The sequence below is a fragment of the Gymnodraco acuticeps genome, unplaced genomic scaffold (assembly GCF_902827175.1).
Source record: "Gymnodraco acuticeps unplaced genomic scaffold, fGymAcu1.1, whole genome shotgun sequence".
Classification (NCBI taxonomy): domain Eukaryota; kingdom Metazoa; phylum Chordata; class Actinopteri; order Perciformes; family Bathydraconidae; genus Gymnodraco; species Gymnodraco acuticeps.
The window spans coordinates 2420334-2447259 of record NW_022992177.1 but is presented as its reverse complement, the minus strand read 5'-3'; the positions used below and the strand labels follow the sequence as shown (position 1 = coordinate 2447259).

At 41.5% G+C, this 26926-nt stretch overlaps 1 protein-coding gene across 1 annotated transcript; it reads left to right on the top strand.

The window, feature by feature from the left end:
- Window positions 1-1045: 1045 nt before the first annotated feature.
- Window positions 1046-26921, top strand: eps8l2 (EPS8 like 2). The gene is given in 22 exon segments (XM_034204804.1): window positions 1046-1289; window positions 4656-4706; window positions 5128-5174; window positions 13344-13408; window positions 15052-15213; window positions 16815-16925; window positions 16927-16965; window positions 17907-17986; window positions 18118-18227; window positions 18329-18399; window positions 18496-18622; window positions 19545-19633; window positions 19733-19807; window positions 20589-20737; window positions 20933-21101; window positions 21187-21221; window positions 21318-21423; window positions 21586-21705; window positions 22725-22797; window positions 22900-23071; window positions 23838-23970; window positions 26043-26921. Coding segments are annotated over 21 exon segments (2046 nt in total). The 5' UTR covers window positions 1046-1289; window positions 4656-4671; the 3' UTR covers window positions 26121-26921.
- Window positions 26922-26926: the final 5 nt, after the last annotated feature.

Sequence of the window (26926 nt, the reverse complement as noted above, 5' to 3'; positions counted from 1 at the left end):
TCTTACCAGTCAGTGACATTGAAACCTGGGCAGTGTTCCACTCTGTTGCTCCTCTTTCATTCACTCTGTTGAGTCCAACTTCGACCAGCCACTGCTTTCAGCACAAAGTAAAAACCTGTTTAATTCAAACTATCCCACAACTTAAAAGATTCAAATATACCGTCTGTAGGCCTTTTTATTGCATATTTAAAGCATTTTTGAAAGATTTGCATTGCTATATAAATGTTGGTATGTCACATAGGGCACCTCATGCAAAGGTCTTCTTGGGTCAAGCTTCAGGGGTCTCAAACTCAAGGCCCGGGGGCCAAATCCGGCCCGCGACTTCATTTTATGTGGCCCCCCAAGAGCTTGCAAAGAATATAATACGTTTATTATACGGTTACATTCCACTTTACAGAAGCAGGTTGCCCATAAACTACATGTCCCACAATGCATCTCGTTTTGTGACATGCGCACTGAAGAGACTTACAATTATTTGCCCTGGACTTCTGCTTTCAGACGTAGTTAATTACTAAGTTATTATCCTATCCGATAATAATCCAATTCAGAGGCAACAATGTAATATAATACATTATTTTATATATATATATTTATATAGTTACAACCGGCCCTTTGATTGCAACCTTTATGCGAATGTGGCCCGCGATGAAATGTAGTTTGACACCCCTGCTTTACAGCAAACGGCCCCAAGATAAATCAGACATTCACAAATGAATAAAAAAAAAAAAGTAATTTCTGTTTCTTGGAATTATGTAGTGTTTTCCTATTTTTGTTATTGTAAAATACAAAACGAAATTAGTGGGGGCAATCTTTGGGTGAAGTTGCTAAAACGAAGCACATGAAGCTGCTCAGTGTGTGTTGTTGCGTCTTTATATAATGTGGGCTTATAAAACATGTGAGTGTGTTGCATCACCAGCATGCATCCAAACCAAAGCATTCAGATTTAAGACAGTGTAAAAGGAGAGAGAAAGGCTCGAGCTGAACCCCCCCCCTCAGTGAAGTGTCTGTGGAGCTCCGCCCCCTCAGGGTAGAGTTACCTGTCACTCCTCAGCAACTGTGTCACTGCGAACCGGCAACAAACACCTGCGCTGTCACTGTGACTCACAAACACAGGACGACTACTTTACAGTCCAGGAATTCATCGGTTTTACTTCAAAATAAGCGGCTGCAAATATCTACAGTTTCCTGCGGAGTTTCCTGTCCTGTCGGCATGTGATGGCAGGCTGAAGCTTCCGGCGCTGTCTCAACCACTGCTGTCATCCTGAGCATCCCGTCCCGAAAACACCACTGTGAGTTCATACGAGGGGTAAAATGTATACTGTCTCTTTCTTTGTGTCTGTTTACCTTCGTTGTTTTCTTTATTGTTATGCGCATACATTTGATTCCCACTTGACAAATCTGAACACAAGTTCCACTCACTGACAGAAGTTTCATCATCCAGGAGCTGGAGTTGCCTAATCGCTGTTAACGTTTTAGAATTATGTTTTTGAGAGATTTAATGACTTCATTGTGGTTTAAAATCGGTTGCATTATTTTTTTTAGATGATCTTTTATGAAATATATTTTGTGTTATGAAATCTCTTAATATATATTAAATATCAGCACTAAAACGATGTTTTGTGATCAAGGCTGCAACTTGAAAACTGCAGCCTTGTAAATTGTAATTTCGTAACACTTGGTTCTGCTTGTTGCAGGAGAGCAGAAAACAACATGATGCTGTACCATACATTTAATTCTGATGTCACCCTCAGCCTTAATGACATAATTTTACCCTGTAATGAGAGGACTGGGCTTTCATTTGGGTTCTCTAAGTTTAGGAATAACCCCAAGACTACACAATTACCACTAACATTAGAAACAGTCATCAATGTGATTATTTCACAGTCTTGTCAGTAGTGTTTTGTCCTGACACTGATTGTTGTTCTCGAAGTGTTGAGAGATGTATATGGATGTTATGTGAAGTAAAGGGATCTGATGCATGTGACCTGATTTCAAACTGTGCTGGTTCTCTGTGCCCAGATAAGGAGACCTTTATACCCGGAATTTATCTGTGAAATCATCAACAGATCTCGAAACAGTGTACTTTGATTCAGCCAGATAGCTGCATGGCGTGACATAAAATACAAGCCGATAATCATTTACAAAATGCTTACTCAAGAACATAAAGCAAAGTTCTGATTATTCATATTAGAGAGATATCATGTTATTGAGACACATTAAATAAGCTATCAGTCAGTATTATTTTTGTAGTATAACAATGCCAGAAATGTGTGTCAGCCTCATGTGACCTCATATTCTCCTGACCCAATAGTCTGTGTTTTGTGCAATGTCATTGTGAAGTGAACATTTGGATAACATTTAATTGAAACTTGCCTGACTGCATGTCAGCAGTGATTCTTGTTAGTCTTTATTAATGTTCTCTAAAGTCCTCAGTTTAAGCTTTAGGTCTGTAAATGTATTTATATTTGTTGTCGGAGCACTTTTTGTTGGGAGGCTAAATGTTTAGTGCTCCTTTGCTCTTACAGAGTTATTATGTAGTAGCATTAACGTGTTTTAGACTTTCTGCTCAGAGTCTTTGACATGTTTACACTTGAAGCCAGATTGTTGTCATCCAAAACAGCGATCATGAGATCCTGTGAGCACAAACTCTGACTTCACAATCCTATATCCAGTAAAAAAGATGTTGTCATGTATTGGTCAGGGTTGCTAAACTTGAAGATTGAAGGTTGTAGTACATAACCAGAGATGATCTGATATGTCACATTGATTTATGATATTGTTATTGATGTATGTGTAAAGACTGATATGTTGCAGTTGTTTTTGAGGATGAGTACGGTAGATGATGTGTAATAATAATAATCCAAAATGATACTCAACATTTGAAAAAAAGATGGGGCTGAACTAGGATTCAGAAGTAATCACTTTTACTTTCCTCACTCTCAAATGATTTGTTGTCACAAGAGGCAGCCTACATATGACTTACCTTACTTGTCTCACCTCATTCCATTCAAATATGGAGATCAAATTAAATAACCAGGAATGTATGAGTCTAAAATAAGCCTTTGCACACTCTGCTTCAATTGAATGTAATTGTAGTTCTTCCACCAAGTGATTACATCTGAATAAAAGGTTGACAGTATTGAACAATAAGCCCCTGAAGCTGATTGGAGAAGAGGTGTGTGCAGAGCCTCTCGCCATGAGGGTGACAACACATGACACCCAGCCTGTCCTGCTCCGGCTTTACCTCCCTCCTGAAACCTGGCTGCGGGCCAGAGCTGGGAACAATAGCACGGAGGGATGATGGCTAGAGAGATAAGGATAGAAAGAGGAAGTCTATCTTTTCTGCAGGCATACTAATGTAAATGGTAAAAGGATTAGTTTTATTTGCCTGATTGCATATATATATCAGTGTATGATATCATGTGTGGATCTGAAATCAGAATCGTACTTTGTTTGCATTTACTTTGGTTACTATCTGAGAAAGCTGTTGTTGTGATTTAGCCTCTCTTTGCTGCAGGAGTTATGAGCGGGTTATCTGTAAAGGGCGATTATGTTTATGATCTGCTGCGTAGATCTGCTTGAGTGACCGCACCTCACCTGTAACCTACATCTTTAATGCACCATTTTAATCTCATTTACTTAACTGCTGCTTGTTATGCAAAAACACTTTTATACTTCAGAGGAAATGGCTGTCTCATAACGCTGCATGTGCACATAGTAAGACTCTGGTTGGAAGACTACTGCGGGAGGCATGCTCAGTGTCATAAGGTCACTATCCTGCAGGTTGTTTTTGCAGGACACTTAAAAGGTGACATAGGATCCAAACTCCAATTAATAATACAAACCGAACAGGTTGCCTAAAGGGATACATGGTCCTTTGGAGTCTAAAGCTCACCCAAGGTAGAAGGTGATTATTATCACCAGTGTAAGCACAATTCACTTTAACGTATGACCACTTATTATTGGTTGTATAATATAAATAATCGTTTAGAAACCAATCAGAGCCCAACCTGTTGTGTAACTGCCCAGGGTCCATGGGTGTTTAGCCACGTTGTGCTGCGGACCTGATAATATTACATAACCTTGTCACAACATGCCTTGACAGACAAGTCAGAGCCTCCAGGCCCAGACGGAAGGTGTGGGAGGGTTCAGTTCTCTAATTTCCTGCTCCCGTTTGCAGATTTAAATGTAGCACTTGATGTTAATGATCAAATACTGAGCATTGCTGACTCTAATTAATAGCAGCTATGCAGATATAGTCATCAACATAAAGTGGATCTTATTACACAGCACATATCAGCCTGCTGTCTGCCTTTGTCCCAGAGAATTCCCCCGACTACCAGCAGTCCAGGCCCAACACCTGGCTCCACACAGTGGAAGAACAAGCTGTTTAGTAGACTACGCCTCAACTTTTCCTACCTTCTACAACCTTGATGTGGTCCATTTGGCTTTATAAGCTAATCAACAAACTGAAATGAGAGAGAGAGAGAGAGACAAAGGGAATAATAGCTGATTCAACAGGCTTTTAAAGGTCTTAAAGGATAAATAATAAATGTTTGTTTGGGTGGAAACCAGCCACCTCCCTCTCTCAGTCACTCATTTACACCCACTCTCTTCCTTTATCTGATTTTAATCCTCTCTGTTTCTGTCCTCAGGTGGATGTCTTAAATCATGAGTGCCCAGGGATCTCCGTCGAGGCAGGCCAAGTGAGTGTCGCACACCTTTCTGCTTCCCCACACATGTTTACCTTTCTGTGTTACTGTCACACATGTGAGGAAGAATCACTAACCTAGTATGTAGAAGGTGGTGTGGGTCAGGGACCTCAGGAACAGAGCGGCTCTGTTGAGAATTGTTTGCTTTGCCTGGGCTCATGGCTCTCCCTCCATGCCCCGCACACATCCTCTCTCCCTCCCTCCTCTCTCCCTTTTCCACTCTCCCTCTCTTTTCCCGGCTGGTCCATATGCTCAGAATCTCAGGCTAATCTCACCCAGTGCTAGACAGTCTGCTCTCTCCATATATCACTCCTATTTTGTGGGAAAAGGTTCATGAAAGTAACAGTGTGGGAGTTTCAGAGGGTTTGATGAAGAGCATGAAGCGTAACCCCGTCTCCTCTTCTTGTCATTTCAGTGGAGTGGCCAGATCGGACAGCAAGATCAGCGCCAAGGCCCTCTATGGTGAGTGACTGCATGGAGCTGGGAAGTTACTTTCTTTGTCAGAGGGAGTATTTTATGTTGGCTTGTTTTCAAGACTTTGCCTTTACATGCCCTTCACCTGCAGTAACACCTGCCCTTCTTTTTGTGGCATGAGTCAACACAGACTGTATACGGTTCACAGCTCATGATTAAGGAGCTTGTAACTCTTAATTGTCAAGAAATAGTTTTAGGAACACTTGCTCTATGTTGAATGGTACTCAATGTGTTGTTCACCACCCATTATTCTTGCTTTACTTAGGAAAAACAATATTCTACAATTGTGTTATTGTCAAAAAAAATCCTATGAAATGATATGATATATGATAGCAATTATTTTCATCTACTAATGAAAGCCAGAGACAGAACTACATTTCTGTCTAAAAACAAAAAAAGCTTAGTAGGCCTAGTAGTAGTTTACTGTTTATTTTTTACTCAATCCCATCGTCCTATGACGTTAATATTCTCTTAGACACCAATTGTGTATTGATCCCCATTTGAAAAAAGTCTTAAAGTACATTTAAGACTCACTTAAAATCGTCCATCTTTGTCAAATATAAAGCCAGCTCTGGTGACATATTTCCAAACTGTGAACAGTCAATCTGTGTGGATCAGCACTTATTGATTTGATCCACACAATTTTTATGCGGATAACTTGTCGGGATATCCTGCACGGTCTCCCTGCAGCTGGTTGCTGCATCCCCCGGGCTCACAGGACTATCACAGTCCCCTCCCCAGAACACACACACTGATAAGAGAGGGCCAAGGTCCTGCTGAGGGGCCCCGTCCTGCTGACAGCTCTGTCAGACACTGAGTAACATGGGAGGGGGGGCTGAAACCTCCAGAGGTTTGTGCTTAACCTCCAGAGCATGCTTGGATTTGTAGCTGCAGGCTTTTGGTTGTGTGTTTGCAGTCACATTAGCAGATGTATTATCATGCTGTCTGGCTTTCAGTATTTGTGGTTATTTTGAGTCAAAAAAATAAAATATCTGTTTGTGTTATTATAGGGCTCTATTTATATCGTCAGGCTGCCTCACTGACCTGTCATCCATGTGATGTAATTCAGAAATACTGTTATGACTTGACTATGACTGGCATAACTTTACATTTTATTTTAGCATGTTGCATACTTTTGCTAGGGTGTGTGTGTGTGTGTGTGTGTGTGTGTATTTTAGACTAAAATGTGCTCTGTTGCATTAAGAGGGAGTGCAGGGTGTGCCTGTTTGTAATGTGTGGTTGGAACAGGGTGGGGATGCCCATGATTTGCAGGTGAATAAAAGACGCATTGAAAGTGGACAGGAAGAGGCGGACTCCCTTCTGGTCCTTCCTGCGCTGCCTCAGACATTAGCTCACTGGCTCCGGCCAGCACCTCCTTCCACTCTGCCCACAGAGAGGAACATTGTACAGCATATGATAGGTCCAGATAGAAACCTAAAGTATGAAGGGACAATCTGCTCCTGTGCATGGATGCACTGTTCCAAATATAGATTGGCTTCAAATGACGCATTATGGTATTGTAGGGATGCAACATGTTCCCAAAGCATCTGACTGTGCACCTTGTTGTGTATACAATATTTTTGTCCTGCAACTCATCCAAATAGCCACAGGACACACCCACTCAAATAACCTGCTGTACAGTATGTGTGACCAGGCTCTGCTGTTTGTCATTGGCTGGTCTAATCTGGTGTGGCAGATGGTCTCCACTACCTTCTCACTGCAGGGTGGTAGCAGCAGGCCTGTCCCAAACCAGAGAGGAAGGAGTGGGGACATTAGTGGGCACCATAACAGTAGGAGATATTTGGATAGATAAAGGTCTGCTGCTGAATAAACAGAACAACAGCTAAAGTTCCTGCCCAATCTCCCTTATGCAAAGCTCCTCATCCTTCACACCGTGCAGTGCAGCACACAACTGATGCACAGGTCCTCCCACCTGATGTGTTATCAGCAGGTTCAGGGCAGAGATGTGCCACATCAGATTCATCATCCCTGGACTTCAGACCCTCCATCAGCTTTATTAAGTTTCTCGATTTGTTGTTGAGGAACAGGTCTCTGTCAGGTAAAATGTGTTTTGGCTAAATTACTGAAATATTAGGTGGAAAATCTCACCTTGACCTCATCCTACCTTTTGAAGTCTGTGTATTTTTGTCTGTGTATGGATCGAATACCTAGTGTAATTTCTATTGCTATTAAAGCAGAGTTATCAGTGTTTTTTTAAAGAAAAATACTGGTATGTGCAGCGGATCTTACTTTCCTTGTTTAGATTTGCTTTTCATATATTTGAGAGGACCTCTCTGTTGGCTGTGATGTGTGTTGAGGTCGTGTTCTGGCGACATGCGGCCAAATCTTTGTGTACACAGCAGCACACTCCTTATAGTTTGAGTTGTCGGGGTGGCTCATTCAGCCTTTTGATGTTGCGATACAAGATTTTATTCTTTTTTATTAAACATTTGCAAACACAGTATCGTAACATTGTAACCACTGTCTTTGTTTTGGGTGTAGTCATTTTAGATACCAGATCTCAGTTTGTTTAAAGGGCAGTTAAAGCTGAGGTCATATGGATAGATTGATCTCGGCCATGTATTGGTTTGATAGTCCGCCAAGCAGCCATGTTTATCTCTGGTCAATGACTCTGGAGAGCTCTGAGGATCTGATCATCTGCAGCTAAGTGGCTTTTCTTGCAAGCTGTTGCAGAGCTGTGAATTGATTGGCATAAATGACAGGCCATCAATAAGTCATGGGGTGAGCTCGACTTTCAGTACGACACATGACGCTTGTGTTTCACCTGTGGAAAGCCAAGCAGGAAGGAATCAGCCGAGAGGAAATAGCAGGAATTTACTAGCGTAATTTAGACACCGCATGGACGAAAAGATGCTGAGAACATGAAAGAGTCCGAGCCCCATGCATCCAGGATGTTAAAACCTCGCTGAATCATCAACAAATGGAAAATATTAACAAATGGTTAACACGTATTTTTTCAATTGTCAAACAAACAGCAGAGCTTTTGTTTCACCATAAAGTACATCAAGTGAAATAAGGCTGAACAACTGTTTGGAGAAAAAAACCTGTGTGGCATCAGCTTGTTGACTTTATTGGGTTGGGGACAGAAAGAGATCTGATATGAGATCTGACGGATAGGAACATGCTCTCATTAAGCAGTAATTGTTACCTGCGGACTATTCATCTGGTAAATAGGTCAATGGGCACATTGGCACACTCATTAGCGCTGGCCTGTTGAAAGAAAATTGTCTCAGCCAATAGTACATGCAGTGCAGTGAACACTGGCATCTTTAAGGTGACATTATGTAAACTCTTAATGGGTCGCCACGTAGTTTAAAATCTCAATCTTTAAAGCCGCTATAATTGATTTCTTTATTATTCTTTCTTTAAAATGTGGCAATGTACACCAACCAGCAGAAAGAAGAATAGTTAGCAACTCACTTGTGAACATTGTGAAGCATTTAGCTGCTTTAAAGAGACATATCTCACTGGAGTTGGTAAAGAGCTACAACAGAGTAAATGTTGGTCCAACATTCATCAGGTGGACAGCAACGCGACTGCAAATGAATGATAATGTTGCTCCGTAACTGCTGGATGTGTAAATAAGCAATTGTTTGCCTACTACTCCACCATATAAACTAACTTTATAGGTGATTGTATCAATATTGTGTTACTGCTGGATTTATAAATGGACCAGATGTGCTTTTTTTGTTTTGTCACCATAACAAATATTTTATATATTAAAACATGTCTAAGTGCATCTTTATTTGGCGGAGTGTTGTGGCATCATTGTCATCTCTATTAAAAACTATAGGTTACTTATGTAACCCCAGTTCTCAGAGTAACATGAAGTGAGATGTCTCACTATGGGATGCGCCTCAACGCGTATGCAAACAGAAGCATCAATCTCATTACGCCAATCCTGATTGGCTGGAGATCTTGACGTCTACGTCAGGGAATCCACCCACCCTTTAAGTAGCTTGCGCTACGTCGCAGCGTCATTCAAAATAAGCACCTCTTCTCGCTTCGCCTTAGCAAGAAGGGCCGTCTGGTGAGACATCTCACTTCATGTTACTCTGAGAACTGGGGTTACGTAAGTAACCTATAGTTCTCATTCATAACACTCCGTTCGATGTCTCACTATGGGATATTGAAACTCCCGTATTGCTAGACATGCTTATCTCGAAAATCACCAAAAACAACCAGAACTTAACAGGTAGAACCCTGTCTCAACATGGGGCCCAGCACTGCGCGGGCCACACTTGGAGCAGAGACATCTAGCCTGTAAAAGCGGACAAAAGTGAGCGGTGAGGACCAGCTCGCTGCTGCACAAATGTCTTGGATGGAAACACCCTTGAACAAAGCCCAGGATGTAGCCAGTCTACGGGTAGAATGAGCATGCAGGCCCGTTGGTGCCTGCAAACCCTGACTCGTATAAGCCAGAGCAATCGCTTCCACAATCCAGTGGGAGAGCCGTTGCCTGGTAACAGGCTTGCCCTTATGAGGATTAGCCCAGGATACAAAGAGTTGGTCATTGCATCGAAACTCTTTTGACCTGTCCATATAGGTGCGTAAAGCACGGACTGGGCACAGCAAATTCGGCCGCTGTTCCTCAGAGGAACACAGCGGCGGAGGAAATGCCTCAATGTCAATGGGGGTACATGAGCCAACCACCTTAGGTACAAAGGCAGGGTTGGGCTTCAGCAACACTCTCGTTTGTCCCGGGGCAAACTGAGTGCATGAAGGATGTACATGAATGTCACTGACTCGCTTGGCAGATGCCAGAGCCAGTAACAACACTGTCTTCAGTGACAGGTGTTTCATGTCAGCTTCTTCCAGGGGTTCAAATGGAGGTCGAGTGAGCCAATCTAAAACCACTGCCAAGTCCCATAAGGGCACCAGTGACCTGGAAACAGGGAGGAGCCTGCGAGCCCCTTTCATAAAATGGCAGACCAAGGGATGTTGGCTAGCCGTCTTTCCCTCAAAGCCCACCTGGCATGCAGCAATAGCAGCCAGGTACACTTTGATCGTAGAGAAAGCTCTGTGTTTATCAATCAGGTCCTGTAGACATGATAGAATCACCCCGACAGGACATTGAAAAGAGATGTGTCCTTTTTGAAGGCACCATTCCTCAAACACCCTCCACTTACAGTCATAGAGGGACCTGGTGGAGGAAGCTCTTGCACTCTGAATAGTGTTTATCACCTTCTGAGGGAGTCCCACTGGATTCAGGTTATACCACTCACGGGCCAGGCCCATAGTGCCAAGCGCTCTGGGTGTGGGTGAAAAATCACCCCCCCCGCCTAAGACAGTATGTCCCTGCGTAGCGGGAGCTGCCACGGCTGCCCGCACAGCAACTGATATATCTCCGCCAGCCAGTACATTGTAGGCCAGTGTGGAGCTATTAGGATCAGTGTGTGGCGTTGTTCTCTCACTCTGGCCAGAGTTGGGGGTATCAGAGCCAGGGGTGGGAACGCGTACAGAAGGACCGGAGGCCAAGCGTACGCGAGTGTGTCCACGCCTAACGGTGCGTTTAAATCGCGCATTGAAAAGAACAGCTGACATTGAGCGTTTTCTTTTGATGCGAACAGATCCACCGTAACGCACCCACAGCTGAATTATTGGATGTCGAGTCCAGTCTGCATATAGTGGTGCACCTCTGGACAGCAGATCTGCCCCGAGGTTCATCACTCCTGGTACGTGCGTCGCTCTCAGAAAGAGGAGACGTCCGCAGCTCCATAAGATCAGTTTGCGTGCCAGCATGTGTAAATGGAGAGAACGCAAACCCCCTTGGCGGTTTATATACGATATTGTGGTCGTGTTGTCTGTCCTCACGAGGACATGATGTCCTCTGAGAAAAGGCAGAAAGCGTTTCAGGGTGAGGAACACCGCTAAAAGCTCCAGATAATTGATGTGTGACCGTTGGAGGTCTCTGCTCCAGAGACCCCTCACAGGTCGACCTTCGTATATACCCCCCAGCCCGTCAGACATGCGTCTGTGGTGACCACCTTCCGCGATAGGACAGCACCCATAGGCACGCCCCGTACTAGAAAAGTCGGGTGCAGCCAGTGGCGCAGTGCCATTACGCATTTCATAGTGACCATGATGGGGGGGGCGGACATCGCCTCCGGCTTGGCAGCCTGGGCAGAAGAAACGAAGATGTCATCTTCGTTCTCATCCAAGTCGGATAAGAGGAACTCAGAGGCATCCTCTTCATCCTCCTCCATATAATCCAGCTGTAGGACATCCTCCACGGGTGGAACCACGGTGAGGTCCAGTTGGGAGCCCCAGCTTGACACAGCGCGGGGCTCCGCTCTCGCGGCTCTTGCCGCCACCGGGCTCCAGCCTGACAAGGCGCGGGGCTCCGATTCCGCGGCTACCGCCGTTGTTGAGCCCCAGCCTGACACAGCGCGGGGCTCAATCTCTGCGGCGGTCGCCACCATGTCCCGATTGCCGGCCGGCGAATCAACGGACATGAAGGGGTCCTGTCCCGACAGGCTAGCTTGGCCCGCTAGCCGTCGGCGGAGGCTCTTGATGGTGAAGCGGGCACAATGCCCGCACGAACCGGGGGTATCGATAGCTTCCTGGACGTGTTCCAGCCCAAGGCAGGACGAGCAGACCTGGTGTGAGTCCGTGCTCGAGATCTTAAACCCGCAGCCGCAGAGCCGAGCCTCCGACTCCTCTGGTGTGAGGGAGAGAAGGGTCCATCCTCGTTTGCCGGGGTGTCGGCGCGGAGGGAAAAGCTAGTAACAGGTATGTTACCGAGAAAATAAATCCAACCTTATCGTTATTCCGAAAGGAAAAACGAGGGGGTAGATTTTTTTCCCAAAAAATATTAACTGGTGTGTTAAGATCTTTCTTATCTCCGTCTCCTCTGGTGTGAGGGAGAGAAGAGTCCGTCCTCGCTCGCCGTTGTGTCGGCGCGGAGGGATAAACTAGCAACAAGTATGTTACTGTTTGAAGAACAAAATCAAACCTTACCGTTATTCCGAAAGAAAAAACGGCGGGGCAGATTACAATATTAACTGGTGTGTTAATATTTGTTCAATTCTTCTGCAAAGCAAAAAAGTAACCGGCAAGCGCCCGTCGATCGAATGTTAGCTTGGGTTCAGTCTGTGGACCGTTAAGCTAGCCCGGCTACTGATATTCGAGATGTGCTCTGAAGCGAGAAGAGGTGTTTGAATGACGCTGCGACGTAGCGCAAGCTACTTAAAGGGTGGGTGGATTCCCTGACGTAGACGTCAAGATCACCAGCCAATCAGGATTGGCGTAATGAGATTGATGCTTCTGTTTGCATACGCGTTGAGGCGCATCCCATAGTGAGACATCGAACGGAGTGTTATGAATGAGAACACTGGTAGCACTGACTAACAATAATTTACTACATGCACCATGCTGATTACTATAACACTCTCACCTGTGGCTAACTTGTCTATTATATCTTTTTGTACCAGCTTGAAGGTTATGCATGTTAATTTATAATTCTGTGCCCCAGACGAGGAAGTGCACTGAGGAAGCATGGTGCTATCGAGAAGTTACATCACTGGTCTTTGACCCTGCAGTAAATCTCTGCCTCTAATTGGTGCCCAGATAAAGCAAGATTTAATACCAGCCTGGCTAACAAACAAGTTAGAGGGGCACATCAAGTCATATAACCTTTTTAATATGAGATGTGTTCATTAAAACCTAAGAAAGGTGTTTTCATTTGATCTTGGACACAAAATGTATCACAGGTGGTTTTCATATTTGGAGTATATATACTGTAGGTATTCATTTATTGAAGAGAAAATATGCTGTTGTTTTAACTGCATTTTTGTAAAATACACTTTAAAATACCCTCTAAATGATCACCTTATTATACATGCAATACTTATGTGATTATCATTTCACATAACAGTGTCATTGAGTGGGAGTCTCCAGTTGAACCATGAAAACAAACGCATTACGTGTTCTTATGACTTCCTTATTGCCCTGCTGGGTCTCTTCAGTGTGTTCGACATTAGAGCTTCATTTCTATTGTTGGGTCTGCTGAAACGTGCAACATGTGGAGTTTAGGTCAGTGTCACTGTTACCTGTTTACATAGTTATATTGACAGTAAGATCGCAGGCGGACTTGTTGGATTTTCACTTTTTATGTCTTTGTTTTCTTATCAACAGAACAGAGGAAAAAGTACTCCAACTCCAATTATATAATGCAAGAGACGTCGCAGTATCATGTCGAGGTAAGATCTGCTCCTTATGTGTTTATCTAAAGATTAAAGTTATGTTTATAGGGCTGCAACATGTTATTATTTCATTATCGATCAATCTGCAGATGTATTTTTATAAATCCACCAATTGATCAAATAAAGGAAAAGATAGAAAATGGTAAAACATTTCCATGGAGCAGCTTTAAATGTCATATTTTGTCCTCTTAAAACTCACATGTATTTAGTTAAATATGACATAACAACTGAGAAAAGCTGTATTTCTCCACATTTGAGAGCCTGGAAATGAAAACAAATCTTTGATTTAATCAGCGTTGTAGCTTCAATTGTTTGTTGTATTTTTGAGCGTTCCTGTTTTTTTTCAAAATAGTTTTGAAAAAAGGCCAACATAGATGAATAAAGTATTCAAGCTGATGCACTGCATATATAATCCATGTTATTATAACTGGAAGTAAATGGCACTTAAACACACTTTATATTTATTCATTTTTTTCTATAGGAAATCTCATTTGAATTTCACCTTTCATAGTGTACTGTTATTCTATATAGTTACATTTGATTTACTATTTCATATAATTGACTGTAATATAAAATAATAATAATTGATAGTGAATTTTAACATAATATATAAATGAGCAACTTAGATAAAAAGTGTAGTTCTCTTTCTGATATTCCAGTAGTTTTAAACCTCATACGCATTATGTCTCTAAACTGAATCCAGCTGTAGATCTTAGTTTCATTCCTCCCTCAACGTTTCCTTTCATACTGTACACTGCCCAAAAATGACAACAAACAAAAAAAGGATAGAAAATCTTTTACCTGAGGTTTACAACTGTACAGATTTATCATTTAAAATGGTTAATTGGACCTCAAGATAAAAATAAAAAAGCACTTACCCTAAGTGATGGTTTATTGTTCTTTTGGCCAGAGATAAAAGCTGACACGGTCGTTAATGTCTTGATTGCATCTCATGTACGGGAAGGTTTGATAATAAAGCAATAAGGACTCTGAGCAGAGATGTGCGTTGGGTCAGGGATAGCGTTAGTCCTGTGTCCGTGCAAATTATATTTCTTTAGAGGCCTGCCATTATCACACATGGGCAGCTAATCCTCAAAATAACAGCCAAGCTGGCAGCATAGAGCCATATAAATGCCATTATTGCAGATTGTATAGCAGATAAAACAGCAAATGCACAAGTAACGCTTTCAGCTGAAGGCATTGTGAGAAGAATCAAGTATTTTTAGAGGTGGCTGATCTAAATACAGCCTACAGTTTATGAAATAGTTTGGCATTTTGGGAAATATATTATCCTTATTTGCTTTCTTGCTGAGATTTAGTAGAGAAGATACATATGTGTTACTTAAAACAACAGCCTTGAGTGAGTTTAAGATTTTTTGCTAGCTGTTTCCCATAGTGTTTAGTGTTTTTGGTAAGCTAAGCTAGCAGGTTGTGCTAATTTTTCTCATCTTACTCTCTGCAAGAAAGGCAATATGTATAATTCCCAAAATATCAAACTATAACGTAAGCGTTATTTAAATGTGTATTTTGTCAATCCAATTTTCTAAAGCACACATGTCCTACTTTCTAGAGAGACATTGTTTTTTAATTCACCTCACAACCAATCGTTTTCCTTTACCAACTCTTTGTTTCCTCATCAGCATCTTTCCACGTTCATTATGGACAAGACAGAGTCCATCGTCACAGTGGACGATGCCGTCAAGAAACTAGACTTTCTGGACTCAAAAGACAAAATCTGGACTCAGGAGATGCTCCTGCAGGTCACTGACAAGGCGGTCCGGCTGCTGGACTGTGACACACAGGTACTGCTTCACTCTGTCCACACACTAAGTACATCATCGCAATATGTTCACATGTAATAAGATTCACATTTACAGTCATGTGTTTGCGAACACATAACTTAAAGGTAGGGTAGGTAATTTTGGAGAAACCAGCTCGAGTGCGCTCGAATTTGAAAATACACAGCCAGAAAAAATCAGCCACTTAAGATATTCATTGCTATCGGGATGTTAAGAGCATTCCATGGAATATAACAAAAAGTATATCTCGAGCCGGTTTCTGAAACTTACCTACCCCACCTTCAACATCTTTTGTTCATATTTACTCTAAACAACATTCATAAGCATTGATTATACATAAAAAGGTACATCTTAACATTTATATTCATAAAAATATTGAAATACAATGTTGAAGTTTATGGCTAAAGGTGTTACTCCACTTTTTAATGGTTGAGTTATATTGTCCTTTAAAAATCTATGCCGATAGTGACCTACATGCAAACATTTCAATACTGTGCGTTGCTTTGATGTTCTTCTGGATTGTATTGAACTACATTTCCATTATGCAAATGTTTTGATCCAGTGTTTTTTGGAGCTAAAGTCAGGATTTATTTGCCTTTCGTGCATCGAAAACGTTTTGAAATCTGTCTCTTACAAGTCCCCCTATATTGTAACCTTACAGTACTGAATTGCTCAGATGCCTCTTTAAGTTTTAATTAAATATGGTAAACCTTTTCTATGTATTTGTCATATGGTCTGACAATATTATGATTGTGTCGATTCACTAATTGAATGACATTTAAAGGGGACCTATCATGCAAAATGCACTTTTGTACATCTTGTATACATGAATATGTGTCCCTGGTGTGTCAGGGAACTCACCAAGTGTCAGAAAACACAACCCTCTCTCTTTTCCTCCATACCCAAATCTCTAAAAACGGGGCTGCAACGGATCTGATACAGACTGATCCAGATTTGAAATTGTTCTGACGTCAGAAAAGGGGTGCTCCGCCTATATGGGCAACTCTCCACCTATCAGGGGAATGGGTGGTACCGTGGCATGGTAACAGCATGGTAACAGCATGGTAACATGACGCTCGTGCCACGCCCCCCTCCTTTGCAGGGGGGCGTGGTCAGCTGCAGCTCATTTGCAACAGAATCAGCCCTTGTGAAGACAGGGCTGGAATAGAGCAAATAGAGCGAAATGAGGCATGGCTAAAATGCATGATCTGTTTGGTATTATGAAGAAAAAACTTCACAGACATGTTTTATATAGGTATAAGGCCCTACAATATATTATTAAAATATAGCATGATAGGTCCACTTTAAAGGAATGGTTCTGATCTTATTTGCTAAATTATTGATAAAATCTGCTTTATATAAAGCCACAACCAATAGGCAGTTAGCTTAGCTTAGCATAAAGACTTAAAGCAGGAGGAAACAGTTTTGTCCAAAGGTAACAGTAGAGTTGATAGTACTTTTAATTTTCTCATCTCTCAACACTTTTACAAAACTATTTAGTGTTTTGTTTTTACATTACGGATGACTTTGTCTATTCTGATGTTATCTTGCTTTCTCTCTGCCTCCACCTCTTCCTCTCTAACCATTCTTATGTTGTGATGCAGGAAGAGTTGGAGAACTTCCCCCTCCCAACCATCCACATGAGTCAGGCGGTCCTGAATCAAACACGTTACCCCTCTGTGCTGCTGCTGGTGTGTCAGGACAAGGAGCAGCACAAAACCTGACATCCACTTCTTCCACTGTGACGAGGTGGAGGTGAGTCTGGGTTTAATGCCGCGGCCTCGGCTCAGTTTGCGTTTTTTATCGTTTCTGCATGATCGGCTGGCTTTGTGTTTGATGTCGTGGTAAATCCAAGCTGCTGTTGTTGGAGCGCCAGGTCAGATTTCAGTGCAGTTTGTGGCAGTGTGCTAGAGTGTATCCTTTTCCATTTTTACAAGACTTGTTAAACTATATTTGCTCAAGGAAAGATCCATCCCTGAAAGGATTTAATACTATAACTTCCTGCAATGACAATGCCTTTTTATAGTTCAAAGCACTACTGGTAAGTTCAAATAAATAGTTTACAAGAGACTGTCGATCATTATATCAGGCTCATAAACGCTGACGAGAGTGAATATAACAACCTTTGGTTTATTACATATTGCGCTGTTTCAGTAAATGAATATCGAAACGGTTCTTATCCTTATCCCTTTTGCAAGAGTGACCAGACCAAACCACAGACGATACACATTGTTACAACAATACATTCAAATATTAAATACAAACAAATATAAAAGTCAAATGAGTGAGCACCTTACCCATTTTATAAGCAATGAATAAAACATTGTATTGATTTTGGTTTTATGTGAATACACTATGGTAGTCAGTTAAATGTAATTATTTCACACTTTTATAAGCAAGCATTATTGAGTGCATCACAAGTCATATACACATAGATAGGGTTAGGGCTGGTGTGTACAGCCTACCAAAATGATGCTTGTTTCCTTTTTTGAATAATGTAGAATGAATCATTACTGGGGATTTTACTGATAGATATTAGACTTCGAAAGTTTAGCATTTAATTTGACATTGCAATTTCGTAATTTGATCTCTAAGGCCTAGGTGGGTTACATGCGTCTGACAGGGAATCTGCTGTCGGCCTTGAAGCTACAAATGTTCTTAAAGTTTGACTCTCTGTCTCTCCTCATTTTCTTCAGGCTGAGATGGTTCATGCTGATATAGACAGTGCCATTGGAGACAACAAGCATGGAAAGAAAATGAGGCTTCAGACTCTCAAGTGAGAACCGTGGCGCACGCACAAGCACACACACACGCACACAGACACACACACACTGACACACACAAACACTGACCTTTAATTAGTAGTTAGCTAACTTAATCTCTCGATGCCTCCTCCTCTTCCTCTAGGGTGAACCAGGAGAAAATGAAGCGTCACAGAGAAAGCATCCTCCCCCCCTCGGCCCCTAAGGGCCCCTCACCCGCTGCAAAGGGACGTGTGGCAGCCTCAAACACACAACGTAAGAATTGGACAGGTTCTTAAAATAAATCTCCTTTCACATGCCATGCTCACATTTTATTCAATAGTTGCATTCACATGAGCTTTTGTGTGTGAATGTAGATCAACGAGCATCCGGACAAAGTGACATGGAGTCACATGAAAAGCTGGCTCAGCGGATTGAGAAGGATGTGGTGAGAGTTTTTATCCACACTGACACCTGCCAGTACATTACACAGCCTCATAATGCTATGTAAATCATACTTAATCTCAGGGTTTGTCTCCCTCAGCAAATCCTCAACTGTTCCCTGGATGACATAGAGATCTTTGTGGCGCGGCTGCAAAAGGCAAAAGATGCCTTTTCTCAGCTCAACCACCGCAACAAGAGTAAGAAGAATAAGAAGAAAGGACCAGCAGGTCTGTCGCCCTTTCTTCTTTCATGCGGTGGCAGGAATGCAGTGACAATATGTTCATATTGTTCACGTCACCATGTTTGTGCCCTCTTGTGTCCTGCGGCCTAGGACCATGATGTTTGTGTGTGTGGTAGCAGTGACCAGTTTGGAGTTATTTAAAGTAAAACAATACTCATCATAACTGAGGTTATGACCAACAAAGTCAAAATATTGCCAATTCCAAAAGATTGGAAAAACATGTTTATGAAGTGAAAGTGTATTATCGACTGTTCTCCCAAATTATAACTGTGCAAAGTATTTTTACAACATATTGCTGAGTAATATTTAACCACCAAAACTGGCAGTGCTGTGATGCTGTGTCTTTATTTCAACATACATACATGTGACGCCAAACATTGATGTGTTGTTTTGCATGTGCATGGTGAGGCGCACACACACATACACAATTACCACACATCATTTGGTAATAGACAACACAGGTTTGTGTTGTCCCTGACCACCGAGACATAGAGAATATTTTTTTTTATGTAAACGTAAGTTAAAACTTAACTTATTAGGTCTGATTTATCATAATTGATGTAATAAGGAACTTGCATGCACCTAAAATTACAATTCAAAAGAACAATTTATATTTGAGGTATATGTCTCTGGTTTCTGTGGTTATGTGAATTTTGGGACCTTTCGAGTCATACGTCATAAGAAACCCTGATGTAGCACATTTTCTCTTCTACTCTCTGGTCAAGGTGAAGTTGTCAGCTGTTTATAACTAACCATAAGTGTACCACTAACCGTAATAAAAAGTTGCAAGCTTTAGTAGAGATGAAACAATAGCATTTGAAACCTGCATCCAGTCTGTAATAAGTCTGCATGGAGGGCCGGTAACTCTGGAGTCTGTGTGTGGTCATTGTTGCTCTGCTTGTTTACAGAGGGCATGTTGACCCTGCGAGCCAAGCCCCCCTCTGAAGCTGAGGTTATTGATAGCCTGCAGAAACTGAAGCTGGCCCTCAACCTCTTGGTGAGATATCACAGCTCCTAACCTCTCCACCTTTGTTCATCAGTTTTTCTCTCTTTTCAACTCTTTCTTACTGTGTATCTGTCATTGTGCCCCCTGCAGGCCAAACTGAAGAAGCACATACAGAATCCAAGTGCGTCTGAGCTGGTTCATTTCCTCTTCGGCCCTCTGGAGCTGGTAAGAGCTGCAAATCTGTGGAGAAAGTGTCTAATGTCAAACAGGTTTATAAGGACGATCATCTCAAACACAGGCTATTTTTTACTCTATAAATAAGTTACTCATTTCATTAGATAACCTCTTTGTTGACTGGGCCAGAAAGCACATCTGACGAAGCTTTATTAAATACACAGAATCAAAGCCGTCTAGTGTTTGCATTGTTGTCATCAGACATTCCTCCTATTGTTTTCATTTTTTCTGGCACCACACCCACTGTCGCTCTGTTAAACTCACACCGGACTGGAGCAACGTAGCTTTCAGCTCTGATTTAGGTGCAGCCACACTTACATAAAGCCGGTTTCCCAAGCCTCAGTGTACGGCCACACCTTCGATACTGCTGGATAGAAACACAGAGCTGTCATTAGGCTCTGCCAAGTGATATGGTGCAGTAACCTCTGGACAGCATGGATTTGCTGGATAAGACCAAGATAAAGCCGTAGCCGTATCATTCAAAGTCGATCTCTAGCTGTCCTCAACAATAGATCCCAACATGCAGAAGCTTTGGATACATGTGTATTCAGTTTTAAATTGTTTTGCAATGTAAATAAGATGCAGATATTTGTGATGCGTTAACATTCAATATTTAGTTTGCTGCTGTTGTTTACACCCAATATATATGACTTTTGTGTCTTCTGAATGCAAACAAATATATTTTTGGAATATCTTATTAAGTTGCCTTCTCACCAAATTGTTGAAAAGCACTTAATGTAATTGTTCAATAAACTTCTGGATGCATCCACAGGTGTTGCAGAGCTATGGAAGTCCTGAACTGGCGCGTTCAGTAATCTCCCCGCACCTTTCCAAAGAAACCGTGGACTTCCTGCGGGGACACCTCACCCCCAAAGAGATGACCGTCTTCGAGCTAATGGGGGATGGATGGACCAAACCTAGGTAAACATATGAGTGTATTTAAATAATACTTTTATTCAAAGTGCTTTACAATTTGCCTCTTGTGCACACACAAAGTCACACGCTGACGTCACTGGCCTGACCATTGGGAGCAAGGACACTTGGGTGCATGATTACTAATGGCTCTGTGGTGTTGATGTGTAGCTTAAAGTTCACCTTATGACCCTCTTCCTGCAGAGCGGAGTGGCCCAGGGACCAGTGCGCTCCTCCTTATCACCCAAAGTTTCGTAATGGCTGGGAGCCGCCAGCAGACTACTTCAGGATGGCCCCGTGGGAGACAGAAGGACTTGGGGGGCCACTGGGGTCTCCAACCAGCCCCGATTACAAAAAACACTCAGCTGAGGATGTAAGGGTTTTGTTTGTCTGTGGATTTGGCTACCATTGCCGGTCCTAACCCCTGAAAAATGTAACAATTTCCTCTGCTTTTACAGTATTATGGAACTCATTCCTCAAACTCGTCAAATGGGTAAGTCATAAAGTCCTTCACACATTTTGCTGTCTCTTTCACACATTTCAATAAACCGTTCAAACTTAAATAGGAGGATACAATGTGTCTTAACAGGTCAAACAACGGGATTCCCCCCACCCGCAAACATGCCAAAATTCACTACCACTTTGTAGCACGGAATGCCAACGAGCTGTCGGTGCTGCAGGACGAAATCCTCGAGGTAAAAACAAAGACATGTGTTCAAAATGTAAACAAAATGCTGATGCAGCTGTGAACTAATTGATATGTCCAGTCCTCAAGCATGACAATGTCAGTTCCAGCTCTAAGTACTTGCTTTCAAGTTTTGAATGGACTGGATTGAGATGTGAAATGTGTCTTGCAGGTGATAGAGGATAACAAACAGTGGTGGAAACTACGAAATCGCAGCGGTCAGGCAGGCTATGTCCCGGCAAACATCCTGGAAGTTGTGAAGATCGAGGACTCAGAAGCCGCCTATAACCAGGTGACCTGTTGTAGTGTACAAGTGGTGCAATAACAGTACATTATAAGAGGAACCGCCATACAACTTGGCCACTTTTATAATGACTTTGTTCAAATTCATGCTTGACATTTCTGAGTGGATTTTGTAGCTGTGTGGTGTTTTTTGAAGCGTTCATACAGGCAATCTTTCCTGCAGCTACACATAAACAAATGTAGGTAATAGAATGAAATGCAGCAACAGGACATGATCCCTTTCACTTACTTTCACCATCCTTATCTCAGCTACACAACTTCAGACGTGTTGTCAAGATTAGATCAAATAAACTAAGATTAGATCAAATGAGCTAAGATTAGATAATATTAGATCATCCTTTATTTTGTCCGAGAGTGGAGCCATTTTTAGTGTAACAACAGCACATGGTAATAATGCAATACAGTAAGCATCAGTAAGAAGATAAATGAATAAACAAAAAGTAAATACAGACAACAATTTATTTTAACAAAATAAGTATAATGAGTGAATAGTTGAGTTCACATTATTATACATATACTATAATTGTCAGTTTTCCTCTGTGCGATGGGAGCAGGAGAGTTCAAGGTTTCTTATCACTGCTTGTTATTCATTCGTTACGCGGCTAGGAAGTGTAACATCTGGGTTCAAAGTAAAAGGGATGATAAGGACACAAACAGATAACACATTTGAAGTGAATAAGTCATAATAAAGAGACATAACAGAGATTTCCAAAAAATGATCAGATGAGTAAAAAGCCTAGATACAGCCTAGATACAGCACAAGCAATGGTTGTTGTTTACAGGACAAATCATCACAGTGCATACAGGTTTACCAACGCCCTTCTCATACTGTATGCAGCTACTCTTCCTGGTGCCAAATTATTTCACACACATATTTTCTCTTTTGGCCTCAGGGCAAAAATGTATCAACCGAGAGAGAAGAACCTGTTTATGGAATAATAGTGGCTGCGGTGGCTTTCTCATGAACTGTATATTTTCTGTGTGTGTATTTGTGTGTGTGTTCATTAGGGCTACGGGACGACATCTCCTGGTTCTCTGAGCCCTGGAAGCAGCTTCAACCATGGTAAACCCTTTGATCAAAGTGAGTGAATACAAATATCACAAAGTCAGATCCAAGAATAACAGATAAGAGTAATGGTTGCTTGATTCTAACGTCTGCTACCATCCTTTTTCTGTTCTGCAGAAGAGATGCAGAAGGTCCAAAGTGAGTTATTGGAGAAAATCCATAACAAAAACCAGCCGGCTGTCAAAAAGTACCGTGGGGTGGGATCAACCAGCAGCCATGTACCGCTCAACCTTGACTCAACCCCAGAGCAGGTGACCGCGTGGCTCAGCGCAAAAGGTTTCTCGAAACCGTAAGTCACCCCCGATGCTCAACTATCCAGGAAATCCAAATACCTTTCCTCTAAAATACCTTCATGTTTTTAAAAAAAACGTTGTTGATGTCCTGAATTTTTCCTCTAAAATTATCATCAGGCCGGCAGTGTCTCAGTCAGTAGGGGCTTGGACTGTGAGCCGTAGGGTCGCCGGTTCAAGTCCCCAACCAGACCTAAATACGGAGTGTGGACTGCTACTTGGAGAGGTCCCAGTTCACCTCCTGCCCTTCCGTGGTGTCCTTGAGCAAGGCACCGGACAACCCCCTTCCCCCCTTCACTCCCATTGCTCCCCGGGCGCTGTACAATAGCTGCCCACTGCTCCTAGTACTAGACTCCTGGTACTAGGATGGGTTAAAAGGAGAGAACAAATGTCACTGTGTGCTCTGCATGTGTGACCATTAAAGAGGGTTTCATCCTTCCCAATAATTTTTTTTTTAAATTTTACTAAAATGTGATATTTATGCCTCCTTTCAGGATTAATTAGGAAGAACATGTATTTTAAAAAACATTGCTGATGGCTCAGGTTAATTTATCCTTTAAAACCCCAATGAGGCATTATGCGCAACATCAGCTTGCTAAACCGACACCAATGAGAATCAGTGCATTATTGTTGCTGTTGTTTACATCTGTGTCTTAAAAATGCCATTATGGATATTTTTTGGATGGTCAACTCACTATTGGAAACTATATATACATTTAGAATTACATTACATTCATATATAATGAGATTCCTGACTGTCCACAGGACCATTGAATGTTTGGGGATCCTGACTGGAGCACAGCTGTTTTCCCTCAACAAAGAGGAGCTGAAGGCGGTGTGTGGAGACGAAGGAAATCGTGTCAACTCTCAGCTCACAGTGCAGAAAGAATTGCTGGAGGTTTGTCACACACTAGGGGTGTAACGGTTCACAGAAGTCACGGTTCGGTTCGTACCTCGGTTTGGGGGTCACGGTTCGGTACAACAAGAAAAAGCAAAAAAAAAAGTCCCAAATGCATAATTCCAGGTTTGTTGTTATTTATGTTTGAACAGTAGTGCAAGTTTCAGTTTTTTTTTAAAAAGAACTCTTTTTTGAATAATTAACTGTATTAAACAGTTAAAAACAAACCTTACACAGTACACTCAGATGGCCATATTATCTATAATGGCTGATGTCAAACAAAAAGGTTTCATCAAGCTATAAAACTAAAAAGAATGTCTTGAAAATATGACATCATAAATAATAAGAAAGTGTTTCAAGAGCGCATAGCCGTTGAAAAACATATGCCAAAAGCTTCCGTTATTTATTTTGGTCTCACGGCGGGGATCAGCTGTTGAACTGCTGTTGTCTTTTGCTCCGGTGATTGGCAAATCTGGGTGATGCCTTCTGATATGATTTAGCATGTTTGGCGTGTGTTACCATTAGCATACCGCACCACTGTAGAACAACGGCGACACGCCGTCCTCGTCCGATCCACCACTCGCACACTCCATCGTTATTGTAGTCCACAGGGAACCCGAAATGTTCCCACACAGCTTAAGCAGGTGGGTTCTAGCCATAGGGGTTCTAGCTCCTGTGTTATCTGAAATCGCCATACTAACTTTTCTTCTTCTTGTATTTTGTTCGTTTTGTTGTTGTGTTTCTTCTTGTTCTTCATTTGTTGTTTAAGGGCGGCTGGCAAACAGCTTTTAGGCGCAATACCGCCCCCTGGATTATAAATAGTGTAGTGGATACTGCCCTGAATGACACTTTTTTCCCACTCGTAAAAAAAATGCGTATTCGTCGTGTGACTGTGTGTGCCGAACCGTGACGTCCGAACCGTGACGGTACGGGACGAATACGGATACCGTTACACCCCTATCACACACACATGCACGCAAACTGCTAACACTCCTGTTACGACAAAGCTGTTTCTTTTATGGGTAGACCAAAACAAAATATAAACTCACTTGTATCAAATGTAAAACGTGTTTGTTAGATCTGAATAATACCTTCCTGTCTCAGCTTTCAATGTCTTTCAGGGTATGTTAAGACAAGTCACTTTAATAAAAGTTTGTGTCAGCTGAGAGTCATCCTCGTATTATAATCAGGTCAGAACTGACTAGGTGGGATTCGTTGACAATTTAACAGATTCCCACATGGATAATGAGATAATAATCCGCAGTTATGCAGATTCATAAATTCACAAAACGCGATTACAACAAATTGGCAAATGACATGATACAGTAAATAGATATCACAAGTATTACATACACACTTTGTGAGACATTCATGTATGAGAGTGACAACTTCAGATCTTAAACTGTAAAAAAATAACAATCACCTGTGGTTTTAATGATCAAATGCAGAGCACAGGAGAAACAGAGAAAATCAGGGTGAAGCAATGAGTCCTGACTCCTGACTAAGTCAAAGCAGACTGGTCTAGAGTAATATGGAGGGGACAAAAACAATATTGACAAAGAAAAATATTTGGTATTTTAAAGTCTAACATTATTAAAAGTATTGGCCCAGGATAAGGAGTTAGAGCCTGTCGTGTATTTATAAAAATCGTTTTTTAGGATTATGCTAATTTTCTTTCTAACCTTTACCGTTTCAATTCACTTTTACCAACTTTTGTTTTTTAAATATAATCTTTTAAGTCAATCTGTTATCCATGTAATGAATTGTTGTCTTTTTATATTATCAACACAAAACATATCGTTTTCTAAGTACCTTTCTGTTAATTATCCAGTGTGATCCTCAAATCTTCCTTGTTTTAAAATACTGTAATAAAGACCAAGATAAGAAAAGTTTAGATTCTCGTCTAAACAGAGCATTTCTTAAAAAGGCACTAGATTGTTTATTTTGAAGCTTGTGGTCCTTTGTCTCTCTTTGTAATAGGGGAATCCTTAAACAGCAGTTTGGCATAATACTAAAGGAGAAACATTCATAAACAATAAATAAAAATGAGTCTTCTTGCGCTTCCTTTGCAGAAGAGCAAAGGAGACACGGAGCTGCAGGAGGTCATGAAGCGGCAGCAGGAGAGAATCAACTCTTGCAGCAAAGACTGAACGGACGCTTTCCCCTCTTCAGAAGCTTCTTCAATCAAGCTCTTGTCAATGATCACCTACAGTGGAACATACTGAAATGTTGTATACATTTTTAATTGTATATTTATTTTGTATCATCCAATATGTATGTATTCCAGTGTTTTCTTATCTAATTATGTTGCTTCTGTTTTCATTGTTGTTGTATGAAAGAGGGAGAATGTGAATCCATGTACAGTTGTGAGAGGGTGTGTGTGGGAGCATGTGTAAGCACACCATGCATGTATCGTGCATATTTGTAGTGTGGTCAATGTTTATGCTCATTGTCAATATTGCAGCTGTTTACTGAATGACTTCAATAAGTAGATCTTAGCTATAGCATAACTAAACCTGTGCCAGAATGTTTGACACCTTTTCTGATATATAGCCATTTATTTTCATATTACTGTTTACAACTATAATAAATAATAAATCGCAAACTATATGTCAGAAGTATTCTCATCAATCCTGCTTACTAACTGCAGTTCAGCTGTAGGTATTAATAGAAATAATGTTTTTAATCAGAATTCAGACATTCTGGCAAGAGAAACTCATTCATGACGTTATTGTACATAACAGTGAGATACTGTCATTTATGTTGTTTTGGAGCAGCATGATATTTGCAGTGTAAGCTGAACACATACAGGAAAAATAAGGAAAACATGAAAGTGTGTTGCTCTGATAATAATACTTAAATTAAGATTTGGGCCATGCATTCAAGGGGTTGTAAATATAATGGGACACAGTTTGAAAAAACAGTACAATAAAAAAATATCTTGTTAAATATTTGA